General features: G+C 48.7%; 1 protein-coding gene across 1 annotated transcript; it reads left to right on the plus strand.

The window, feature by feature from the left end:
* The first annotated feature begins 215 nt into the window (after positions 1-215).
* Positions 216-2302, plus strand: LOC309622757 (heterogeneous nuclear ribonucleoprotein H-like). The gene is given in 3 exon segments (XM_082378844.1): positions 216-550; positions 760-1415; positions 1417-2302. Coding segments are annotated over 3 exon segments (1275 nt in total). The 5' UTR covers positions 216-300; the 3' UTR covers positions 1786-2302.
* Positions 2303-13069: the final 10767 nt, after the last annotated feature.

A 13069-nucleotide genomic window follows, 5' to 3' on the forward strand; every position in this document is an offset into this window, starting at 1 on the left:
TTCCAGATTCTTTTCCCTTATAGGTTATTACAAAATATTGAGTATAGTTCCCTGTGCTATACAGTAAGTCCTTGTTGGTTATCTTCATTAAACTTTTTATTTTTAAATAATTCTAGATTCATGTGCGGTTGTAAAAATAAGACAGAGACTTGAAAGCATATGTTCATACAAGAACTTGCATGTGAATATTCATGGCAGCATTATTCATAACAGTCAAAAGTAGGAACAGATTTTCTTCTCAGCCGCGCCGAAGTTGTGTTTGCAGGCTGTTTCGACGCCAGGACCCCCTAAGAGACGACGATGTTGGGCACCAAAGGCGGCGAGGGATTCGTGGTGAAGGTCCGGGGCTTGCCTTGGTCTTGCTTGGCCGACGAAGTGCAGCGGTTTTTTTCTGACTGCAAAATTCAAAATGGGGCTCAAGGTATTCGTTTCATCTACACCAGAGAAGGCAGACCGAGTGGCGAGGCTTTTGTTGAACTTGAATCAGAAGATGAAGTCAAATTGGCCCTGAAAAAAGACAGAGAAACTATGGGACACAGATATGTTGAAGGTTTGATTTACATTGCCCTAGTAACAGTAAATAAAACATTAAACAAATAGAAATCTATCTTACCCCTTCTGAATTTTAGGTATTTGACCGCATGGAAATGGTCATCTAAGAGTTTATGGCAGCTCTACCTAGATTATCTAAAGACCCAGGAAGTCTGAACTTGGTTTTCTAACTTTCCAAAGTTGACTAATTCTAAGCACCTCTTTCAGGATTCAAGTCAAACAACGTTGAAATGGATTGGGTGTTGAAGCACACTGGTCCAAATAGTCCTGACACGGCCAATGATGGCTTTGTACGGCTTAGAGGATGTAGCAAGGAAGAGATTGTTCAGTTCTTCTCAGGGTTGGAAATCGTGCCAAATGGGATAACATTGCTGGTGGACTTCCAGGGGAGGAGTACGGGGGAGGCCTTCATGCGGTTTGCTTCACGGGAAATAGCTGAAAAGGCTCTAAAGAAACACAAGGAAAGAATAGGGCACAGGTATATCGAAATCTTTAAGAGCAGTCGAGCTGAAGTTAGAACTCACTATGATTCACCACGAAAACTTACGGCCATGCAGCGGCCAGGTCCCTATGACAGACCTGGGGCTGGCAGAGGGTATAACGGCTTTGGAAGAGGAGCTGGCTTTGAAAGGATGAGGTGTGGTGCTTATGGTGGAGGTTATGGAGGCTATGATGATTATAATGGCTATAATGATGGCTATGGATTTGGGTCAGATAGATTTGGAAGAGACCTCAATTATTGTTTTTCAGGAATGTCAGATCACAGATATGGGGATGGTGGCTCTACTTTCCAGAGCACAACAGGACACTGTGTACACATGCGGGGATTACCTTACAGAGCTACTGAGAACGACATTTATAATTTTTTTTTCACCACTCAACCCTGTGAGAGTACATATTGAAATTGGTCCCGATGGCAGAGTAACTGGTGAAGCAGATGTCGAGTTTGCAACTCATGAAGATGCTGTGGCAGATATGTCAAAAGACAAAGCAAATACGCAACACAGATATGTAGAAGTCTTCTTGAATTCTACAGCAGGAGCAAGCGGTGGTGCTTGTGGTAGCCAAATGATGGGAGGCATGGGCTTGTCAAACCAGTCCAGTTATGGTGGCCCAGCCAGTCAGCAGCTGAGTGGTGGTTATGGAGGCGGCTATGGTGGCCAGAGCAGCATGAGTGGATATGACCAAGTTTTACAGGAAAACTCCAGTGATTTTCAATCAAACATTGCATAGGCAGCCAAGGAGCAGTGAACAGCAGCTACTGCAATAGTGGAAGCCGAGCATCTATGGGAGTGAACGGAATGGGAGAGATGTCTAGCACGTCCAGTGTGAGTGGTGGATGCGGAATGTAATTGATCCTGATCACTGACTCTTGGTCAACATTTTTTAAAAGAAAAACAAAACTTAAGTTTTAACAGTTTAGCAATACAAGCTTGTGATTTATGCTTACTCTAAGTGGAAATCAGGATTGTTTTAAAGACTTAAGGTTCAGTATTTTTTAACACAAACATTCATTTAGGATGTAACTAGGTTGAGTAATCTATTACTGTTAAATAATTTTCAGCTTTTCTCACGTTAGTTATAATGTAGTATGTACTTAAGCAGTAGGTGTACTTAGGTTAAAGCAGTTGAATTATGTTACATGTTGCTTACACCACATTACATTGAACACTGTTGGATGCATTGTTGAAAGACATGCTTTTTTGTAAAACTCAATATAGCTGTGTCTACAATTAAAAGTGAAACATTTGGCATGTTTGTTAATTCTAGTTTCATTTAAAAACCTCTATGGCACGTAAGTTTAAGCTTTTTTTTAAGTTCATGGGGAAAATTTGAGACGCGATACCAATACTTTAGGATTTTGGCCTTGGTGTTTGTATGAAATTCTGAGGCCTTGACTTAAATCTTTTCATTGTATTGTGATTTTCCTTTTAGGTGTATTGCGCTAAGTGAAACTTGTTGAATAAATCTTCCTTTTAAAAACTGAAAGAAAAAAAAAAGTAGGAACAATGCAAATGTCTACCAACTGATGAATGGGTAAATAAAAAGTGAGACATCTATACAGTGGGAAATCATTCATGCACAAAAAGGAATGAAAATACTGATAAATGCACAGCATGGATGAATCTTAAAAACATTATGCTAAGTGAAAGAAGCCAGACATAAAATAAAAGGTCACATATTATATGATTCTATTTATATAAAATGTTTAGAATAGGAAATCTATATGTAGAGACAGAAAGTAGATTAGCGGCTGACAGGAGCTGGGGGAGGGGAAAATGAGAAGTGATTGCTAATGGGAACAGAGTTTCTTTCTGGGGGTGATTAAAATACTCTGGAATTAGATAGTGGTGATGATTGTACAACTCTGTGAATATACTAAAAACCACTGAGTTGAACACTTTCAAAGGGTGCATTGTATGACCTGTGAATTATATCTCAATAAAACTGTTGAAAACAAAGAAAACATACAGAGAGAATTAGGGTACCCTGCATCCCACTTCAACCAGTGGGAACATCCTGCGTGACTACAGTACATTATCACAACCAGGAAATTGACATGGATACAATCGACAGATTTTATTCAGATTTCTCCGGTTTTACATGTACTCATGTGTGCGCCTCATAGAATTTTAAAGAAATAATAATGGCAGTAGTCTGAGTGCCAGCTGCACAGCAGGCCTACTGGGACCCAATCCCACCAGAGCTCTGCAAGGTGGAGACCATCTCCCAGAAGAGGCTCAGAGTTTTAAAAGGGGAACTTTTGTGTATGGCATGAAGTAGGGATCAAGGTTTGTTTTGTCCCACATGGATATCCAGTTGCTCCAGAAAATTTTCTTAAAAAGTCCATCCATACCCAAGCTCGCACAGGTAACCAGGGATAGGGCAGGGACTCCAACCCAGAAATATCCGACTTAACCCAGAACAGTCTCCAGGTCGCCTGTGGGCCTGTCCTAACAGCTAGCCAGCCAAGCAAGCTTTGCCCTGTCAGCAGAATGGAAGGACTTTTTTAGAGCGTTTGCCAGAGGAAGCAGGGTGGGGAGGCAGAGGCCAGCTCTAACTCGCTTCCTTCCTGCAGGGATGGCGAAACATCTCACTCTGTCTCCTTCCCACCCTGACCCCACCTTTAAATTTTTTTTTCCTTTTTCTGCCTTCTTCTGAGGGGGAAGGTAGTTGTCTGGACTGTGTGTGCAGTCCCAGTGCGGAAGGTCCAGCATGTCTTTGCCAAGGGGATGTTCAAGTGCATGCCTACATATAGCACTTTTGTCCACTGGGAGAGGTGAACATGAGGCTCCCAGGCCACCCTCAAACTGGCCCAGTTCCCCCCTAGTCTCCCCAAGTCAGGGAGAGGCTCCATCAAGCACCCAAATATCCAGGAGTCTCCCTAGATTTCTTGCCTCCCTCAGCCTCTAGAACATTCCTCCACTGGCCAAATTCTCCCCCTGTTCAGGCAGGCCATCTCTCCCTCAGAAGGTTTGGGGATGGTCAGGAAGCCAGGAGGCCTAGGGGCCACAGTTGGTGCCTAATAAATGTTGAATGGAGCCATAGTTATACTCCATGCCCCCTGACACCACTGTCCCTGAGTCCTTTCTCCCTACAGCAGCCGCTGGGGGCTTTCCAGAACTTAAAAACCATATCAGGGGCTTCCCTGGTGGCGCAGTGGTTGAGAATCTGCCTGCCAATGCAGGGGACATGGGTTCGAGCCCTGGTCTGGGAAGATCCCACATGCCGCGGAGCGACTGGGCCCGTGAGCCACAACTACTGAGCCTGCGTGTCTGGAGCTTGTGCTCCGCAACAAGAGAGGCCGCGATAGTGAGAGGCCCGCGCACCGCGATGAAGAGTGGCCCCCGCTCGCCGCAACTAGAGAAAGCCCCCACACAGAAACGAAGACCCAACACAGCCAAAAATAAAAAAAAATTAAAAAAAAAAGGAATTCCTTTAAAAAAACAAACAAACAAAAAAACCATATCAGGTTACTCCCCAGCTTACCCATGTCTCCCATCATCCTAGAATCCTACTCCCTGCGGCCCTCCAAGGAGGCCCAGTCCCTGCCCATCTCCTTGGCCTCCTCTTTCTCCCTCCCCACACTTGCTCACCCTGCTGCAGCCTCACCACCCTCCTCAATGTTCCTCAAACACTCCCAGCTCCTTTCTACCTCAGGGCCTTTGCATGTGCTGTGCCCTCGACCTGGGATGCCTTTCCTCCTGATCTCAGTGTGCCCGACTCCTTCTACTCTTTCTGCTCTCAGTTCAAATGTCACGTCTCCAAGTGCACCACCCCCATACTCTCCCAGCCATCTCCCCTTTCCTGTTTGATTTCCTTCTCAGTACCTATTGTCATGTGACCTCTCCTTATTTATATATTTGCCTTTTATGCTTTTTGTACACCCCCCACACCCAGCCCAGGGCCCATGATATGGTTAGACCTCAACATATCTTTATGGAATGAATGAATGGATGGATGAATGAATGAATAAATGAAGGGACAGAAGTGGTTAAGGGACCAGAAGTCACAAGAACCTCTTCTGAGATCCAGCTACGGGGTAGACTGTTTATACTTTCCCCAATTTGAAGATGACCCCAGCCATGGCCACTGGGCATCTCTGGAAGGGGCCAGGACCGGGGTGGGATGTGAGGATGCAGCCCAGACCTGCACTCACCTGGCTTGGTGCCCTGGGGCAACCCCAGCACTCTGAGACTCGGTTTCCTTCTCTGGAAAACAGGCATAATAATTTTGACTTCCTCTGCTCTCCTCTACCTGGTTTGGACCAGGGCAGAGTCCAGGAGTATCAGCTGCTGCCATTGCTGGGATGGTTGAGGAGCTGGGAGGCCTGGGTGCCATGGTTACACTTCATGCCCCTTTGGGCTCATAATTGGCAGAGCTCCAAGTTCTTCTCTCTGCCTCCCCTTACCCCTGCTCCAGGGGCATATGTCATCTCTGCCCTAATTGAACCCCCGGATTGGAGAGTAGGTGGGGAATTTGGTCCTTGGCATTCCCACGCCCACCTCACCCCAATGAGGGAACATCCATGGGACCCCGAGCTTCAGGACAGCCCAGAAGGGGAAACTGAGACCCAGAGAGGCTTCCCTATTTGCCCAGCCTTGAGAAGGGAACTAAGGCGGGGGGTCTTCCAAGCGACGCCTCTCTGGACCTCACCAGTACAGGCTGAGGATGGCACCAGGGGGCCGAGGTTCAGGGAGGTTACCTTACACACCCAGAGGTAGAGTGGGAAGGGGCAAAGCCGGGGTTCTCCTGAGACAACAGGGGCCCAGGCTGGCTCTGTGCCCTGCAGGACAATTGCAAAATCAGCCCAAACACACGCCTGCTTCTGAATGCTGACAAGTGTCAGGTGTATGAGAGTCCACCTTGTAGAAAAATGAGATGATTCTGAGCACCTTTCAATGGAGACCCAGGAAATACCCCCTTCCTTCCTCCCTCCCCCCCTCCTTTCCTCCCCCTCCTTCCTTCCTTCCTGCCTTCCTTCCTTCTTTCCTTTCCTTCCTCCTTCCCTCCTTTCCTCCCTCTCTCCCTTCTTCCCTCCTTCCCTCCTTCTCTCTAATATGACCCCGAAGGTCTTTAGAAACATCCTTGCTTTCTGGCCTCGCAAGATGCTCCTGGATCCTCTGGCCCATTTCCTGCCCAGACCTGGAATCAGCCATTCCTCCAGGAGCCCTGGCTTCTTTTGTGGGAAATGGTATTTAGAGACCGCAGCTGGCATCAAGGGTGCTCATTGCTGCACATCTGGTCACTGTTTCTAGGCCTTTTCAGTGGACAGAGTGAGAGCATACTTCTTCTGTTTGAGAGACAATACATGCTGTATTCTTACTGATTTTCCAATTCAACTATTTAGGATCACAGAATTTTACTTAACTTCTTTGCTTTATTTGTACATCTTTCCTCTAACACTAAAAATCTTGGTTTCTAACATTAACAAAATGACTTAGTTGCTTTATCCAAAATATATATATATAATAGTTTCAGAATAGCAACACCAATATTATTACTAATGCTATGATTCCCCACCAGGGAATATGATTTATGTACTGTATACTGTGTTCAAATGACTGTGTTCTAAAGTCATCTGAAATAATTCCTGTTTGTGGGGTTAAGCCAACAGCTCAGAACCACAATTAGATTCATTTGTCTCTCTCTCTCTCTCGTTTTTTCTTTTTCTGGCCACTCCGCGCGGCTTGTGGGATCTTAGTTCCCCAACCACGTATTGAACCCGGGCTTTCCGCAGGGAAAGCACGGAGTCCTAACAACTGGACGGCCAGGGAATTCCCCATTTGTCTCATTTTTTTATTTCAAGTTTTTTGTTTCTCTCTCTCCCTTTCATTTAATTTTGTTTTGTAACCGTGCAAAACATTCACATGATCCCAAAGTCACATTTACAAAACAAGATAAACTCAGATAAATCAGCTTTTAGCCTGTCCCTTTCATCCCGTTTCTTCCTTTTAAATGTTGAGGTTTATTCTTCCGTTTTAAATATAAGTAAGTAAATATACATTCATAATCCCCCTTAGATAAATGATAGCCTATTACATGCACTTTTCTCTATCTTGTCCTTTGCACTTTATAACATACCTTGGAGATGACTCCGGTAATATAGAGCTTTTACTCATTGCTTTTTAAATATTTATTTATTTATTTATTGTTTTGGCTGCATCAGGTCTTAGTTGCGGCACGGGGGATCTTTTTGTTGGGGTGTGTGGGCTCCTCATTGCAGAGCGTGGGTCTGTCTCTAGTTGCGGCGCACACGCTCACCAGTTGCAGCATGAGAGCTCTCTAGTCGTGGCGTGTAGGCTCAGTAGCCCTGTGGCATGTGGGATCCCGGTTCCCTGACCAGGGATTGAACCGGCATTGCAAGATGGATTCCCAACCACTGGACCACCAGGGAAGTCCCATTACTCATTTCTTTTTACAGTGGTGTATTCCATTTGGTGGATGTATGGATAGTTCATCCCATCATCCCCTCTAGGTCATTTCCAGTCTCTGTTATTATCATGCATTTCCCACACATCTCTTAGGACAAGATTCCTGGAAGTAGGGTTGCTGGTTCAAAGGGCAAATGAACATGCAGATTTGCTACATACTTCCACCATGCCATTATACTATTCTACATTCCCACCAGTGGTGAATAAGAGTGCCTGTTTCTTCACAACCTCACCAAGAATGAAGGGTCATATTTCTATCTCCATGTATATTTTTCCCCAAACAAAATGGAAGTGTATTTTCTGTCTTGTAAAAGTCCAGAGGTAGATGGTCCAGGGCAGGCATGGTGACTGCTCCACAAAGTCCTCTGGAATTCAGCCTTGTTTTCCCTGGTGGCCTCCATGTCCAATGTCTCACGGTTCAAGATGGCTGCCTCAGCTCCAGCCATCACATCTGCATTCCAGGCATAGGAATGATGACGGGATAGAGAAGGTAGCAAAGAGAGTGCCCTCTGTGTAGTTTTAATTTCCATTTCTCTTATTAGAGCAAGGTTGAGCATGTTTTCAGGGCTAGTGCACTTATTTAATGTGATCTCTTGTCCATTTTTAAATATAGGGTAGTTGATTTTCTTCTTTATTTTTGGGAACTCTATATTAGGTATATTAACCCTTTGTCTGTGATATATATTGCAAATGTTTTGTCAGACTTGGAGACTGAGGCTTAGAGAGACCTAGGGGAGTGGGGCTTAGACAGGGAGTGGGGATCGCGGTCCCATTTCTCTGCAGAGGAGCTTAGGTCGGCAGCCCCCTCCCTTCCACAGTGCATGGACAACGTGGCCCTGCAGCTTCTCGCTGGAGCTGCCAGAGCAGACACCACAGTTTGTGCACAACCATGGGTGGCTGGCCTGCCTAACCTCGCCCCCAGCATATTCTCAACCTCGTGGCACACTAATGCCCTTCCCCAGCCCCGCCCACCATGTGTGACTCCACCCCACCTCGCCCACCAAATGGAACAATCCCACCCCCTCACTCCATGGCTCCACCCACCCGTTGTGAGTAGCTGCGCCCCACCAGCCCCGTTTAAGCCCATCCTCCCAGCTGCACACGACCTCTGCACAGGTGCATCCCAGCTGGCCCCACCTGATGGGGTAGCCCCGCCCCAACCCCTCTGGGAGCCAGATTCAAGTCTTCTCCTCGATGCCCGCATCTATGTGTCCTCTGGCACCGTGCTGACCTCTGAGCCTCACCTTCCCCCTCTATACACTGAACGCAGGAATAGTGTCACCCCAAAACCTGCTCCGGCACGTCCTTGATGTGTGACCTTAGGCATGTCACTTCACCTCTGTGACTTCAGTTTTCCTCTCTGTACAATGGGTACAATGAGCTCCCTCCTCAAAACCCAGCCCCTCATTTCCCAGCTGTGTCAACTTGGGCAAGGACCTTAACTGCTCTGTGCCTCAGTTTCCCCACTCATAATGGGCTGTTGGGAGAACTTTGAGGAGGAAGATTGGACTCTCAGCCTACAGCTGGCACTCAATAAATGTTTGGAGTTGTTTGCTTAGTTCCTCCGGGTAAGGAGATGAGGAAACAGGCAGTGGTTGGAGGAGGTGGTGGCTGAGGGAGATGACAGCAAGTGGGGGGGCCCAGGGCTAGCACTGCAGACCCCAGGTGTTCCCATAGAAACCACTGCCCAGGCAAAGGCATGGAGGCTGGAATATGCTTGGTGCTTTTTTTTTTTTTTTCTGCTATGGAGATTTTTTTTTTCTAATTTACTTATTTCATTTATTTTTTAATTTTTTTTTTGCTGTGTTGGGTCTTTGTTGCTGCACGCGGGCTTTCTCTAGTCGTGGCGAGCAGGGGTTACTCTTCATTGCGGTACGCAGGCTTCTCACGGTGATGGCTTCTCTTCTTGTGGAGCACGGGCTCTAGGCACATAGGCTTCAGTAGTTGTGGCACACGGGTCCAGTAGTTGTGGCTTGCGGGCTCTAGAGCATAGGCTCAGTAGTTGTGGCACGTGCGGGCTGAGTTGCTCCAGGGCATGTGGGATCTTCCCGGACCAGGGCTCGAACCCGTGTCCCCTGCATTGGCAGGCAGATTCTTAACCACTGCGCCACCAGGGGAGCCCGGCGCTTTTTTCTTTTTAATATTTTTTTGGCTGTGCTGGGTCTTCATTGTGGCACGTGGGATCTTTTTTTTTTTTTAGTTGTGGCATGCGGGCTCTTAGTTGCGGCATGTGGGATCTAGTTCCCTGACCAGGGATTGAACCCGAGCACCCTGCATTGGAAGTGCGGAGTCTTAACCACTGGACCACCAGGGAAGTCCCTGCTTAGGGCTTTTGAGGACGAGATTGTTGAGGCCAGCTGGAGTGGGGAGAGGGACAGGTGCTAGGCAGCTAAAAGCCAAAGAGGTGTGTGAGCAGCGGGGAGCTAGCCCAGATCCTCCTGTTAGCAGGACACCCTCCCCATGTGGGCCAACCTGAATTGGGTCAGGGAGGAGAAGAATGCATTAAACCTGCAGTTTCATGGGGCATGTGGTGAGGGAGGGGCTGAGAAGCCAAGTCCGGAAGCCGAGTCCTGGCCTGGAGTCTGCCTGGCTCTCCTCACATCTGCCCCCCCAAATACACCTCACCCCAACTCACACCCCAAGTCCCATACAAATTAAGCCATTGGGGAGAGTTGGAAGGGTGGGAAGGGAGCCAGGCCCACGTTCAAACCCCAGAACTGTCCCGCCCCTCCTGGCCTGTGGGCCTGTGGCCATGGCCATTACAGTCCTTGGGCTCAGTTTCTGCATCTGTGGCATGGAGATGATCATGCTGAGCTTGGGAGGTCCAAATACCCCAGAGATGGGGAGGGTCTGGTCAGGTGTTGGCGGGTGCGGGGTGGGGAGGTCCTCTTTTTTTTTTAATTTATTTATTTTATTTATTTATTTTTAAAAAATTTTTGGCTGTGTTGGGTCTTCGTTGCTGCACATGGGCTTTCTCGAGTTGGCGGGGAGCGGGGGCTACTCTTCCTTGCGGTGCACGGGCTTCTCATTGCGGTGGCTTCTCTTGTTGTGGAACACGGGCTCTAGGCACGCGGGCTCAGTAGTTGTGGCGCACGGGCTTAGTTGCTCCGCGGCATGTGGGATCTTCCTGGACCAGGGCTCGAACCCGTGTCCCCTGCATTGGCAGGAGGATTCTTAACCACTGCACTACCAGGGAAGCCCCAGGAGGTCCTCTTTAAATGGCTGTAGAATGAGCAAATCCAGTCCACTCAATCTGGCCACTGTTCATTATCAGTAGTGGTTTGGGGCTCCCAAAAGCTGACTCCACGACGAAGACTTGAGGGTCCCTGGATTACTTGGGAAGTGGCTCCAGGAAGACCTAGATGGGGGGTAAAGACCTAAGGCGGGGGAGTTCTTCAGGCAATGCGGTGGGCAACCGGGGCTCCATCCTACTGAGGACCTCGCGAGACAGGATAGCGCACACCGCAGAGTGGTCTCACCCCAGGGGTGAAGTCACAGTGGCTCTAGTGTCACTGCTCTAGTGTCACTGACCTGGCGCTTCCAGCCAGCCCCACAGGCCCCACTAACATAGCATTTACGTAGTATTAGGTATTATAAGTAATCTAGAGATGATTGAAAGTATACAGGAGGATGTGCATAGCTTATATGCAAATACTATACCATTTTATATCAGGGACTTGAGCATCCACAAATTTTGGTATCCAAGGGGGGTCCTGGAACCAATTCCCCCCATGGGTACCAAGGGACGACTGTAAGACATCTTCTTATCCCAAAGACATCCTTTGTCCTCCCACTTCTCTCCACCCCGATGCCCCCACTCAAGGTGCCCCTATCTCTTCCCGGAGGTCCCAAGCCCTGCTTCCTCCTCCTCTCCCTACTTCGGCTGCAGCGGGCTTCTCCAAATCCTCCTGTGGCCCCCAGCCCACTAGGAATAAAACCCCAACTCCCCACCAAGACCCTGCTCCATCTTGCCCCTCCCGATGGCCCCGCCCCCAAGTGAGTTCAGGCCACTCTCTGCCTGACTCTGGTTACACTGACATCCACCTCATCCCCACTGCTGGACCGTTGCACATGCAGCACCCTCTATCAGAAACACCTTCTCCGGGGGACTTCCCTGATGGTCCAGTGGTAAAGAATCCCCCTTCCAATGCAGGGAACGCGGGTTCGATCCCTGGTCGGGGAACTAAGATCCCACATGCCACAGGGCAACTAAGCCAGCACGCCACAACTACTGATCCCACGCACCTCAACTAGAGAGCCCACGCACCCTGGAGCCCGCATGCCACAACTAGAGAGAAGCCCTCGCGCCGCAATGAAGAGCCTGCACGCCCGCAATGAAAGATCCTGCATGCTGCAACGAAGACCCGATGCAGCCAAAAAAGAAAAAAAAGAAAAGAAAAGAAAAGAAATACCTTCTCCGGGACTTCCCTGGTGGTCCAGTGGTTAAGACTCCACGCTCCCAATGCAGGGGCCCAGGTTTGATCCCTGGTCGGGGAACTAAGATCCCACATACCACAACTAAGCCCGTGTGCTGCAACTAGAGAATCTGCATGCTGCAGTGAAGACCCAGCACGGCCAAAATAAATAAATTAATTAAAAACAAAAAAAGAAACACCTTCTCCTGTGCCTGACCCTTTCACTGAATTCTCCATCCCTTAGCTCCAGCCATCCTCCCAAAGCCTTCCCCAACTCCCCAGCCCAGGTTAGGCCCCCTGATAAAGCTCTCATAGAACTAGTTCCTTTCTTTCCAAATAGCTCCATTTAGACTTAGACATTTATTTCTCTGACTATATCTTCTGCACTGGATCGTTACTCCATGAGGATAGGCCCAGGTCTCTACTTGCCCCCAGTGGCATCCCAGGCTCAACCCAAGGCTGGCACACGATAGGACTCAATGTATGCTGAATAAATCTCCCCCACCCTCCAGGCCCGGACCTCCCTGTGTATACAGCCCTCTCCATTCTTTCTCTCAGTAAATGTTTATTGAGTAGCGACTGTGTGCCCCACATGATCTGCAGGATTGCAAGCTGGGAAAGGACCTGCATCCCAGAATCTCAGGCCAGAAGTTCCCTGAATCCCTCTCTCAGTGCCATATGTCCCCAAAGCATACTTGGTCTCAGACCATCCTCCTCATCCACTCCAGGCCCCTGAGACTGAAGGCCCTGGTGCCTCTCACTCTCAAACCCACATTCACTCAGACTTCTGGTCCTGACAATTCTCCCTCCTCAGTTCTCAGCTCCATCCTGCTGGCTGTCCCCACAGCCTCCCGGGTTCCTGCCCAGACCCTGCCCGGGCTCACCCTGGAGGGTCACGTCTCCCCAGCACCCTCAAGTGCTAGAAGGGGGCTCTGTCTCAGCCCTGCCCACCTCAAGGCTGTGCGCAGGCCGGAAGGCCCAGGACGAGGCCAGAGAAGAGGCTGTGGGTTCCTGTTCCACTTGCCCACCTCATCCTAGGGCTGCTTGGCCACAGAGGGAGCCTGGTTTTTGGAGGTCAGAGGCAGGCTGCAGCCCAGTAGCCCCCCAGTCCTGTCCCCCAAGGCCTCCAATTTGTGTCCTTACAGAGTTGAGTGGTGCAGCTTCCAC

This window comes from Balaenoptera borealis, assembly GCF_965194805.1.
Source record: "Balaenoptera borealis genome assembly, chromosome: 2".
Classification (NCBI taxonomy): Eukaryota; Metazoa; Chordata; class Mammalia; order Artiodactyla; family Balaenopteridae; genus Balaenoptera; species Balaenoptera borealis.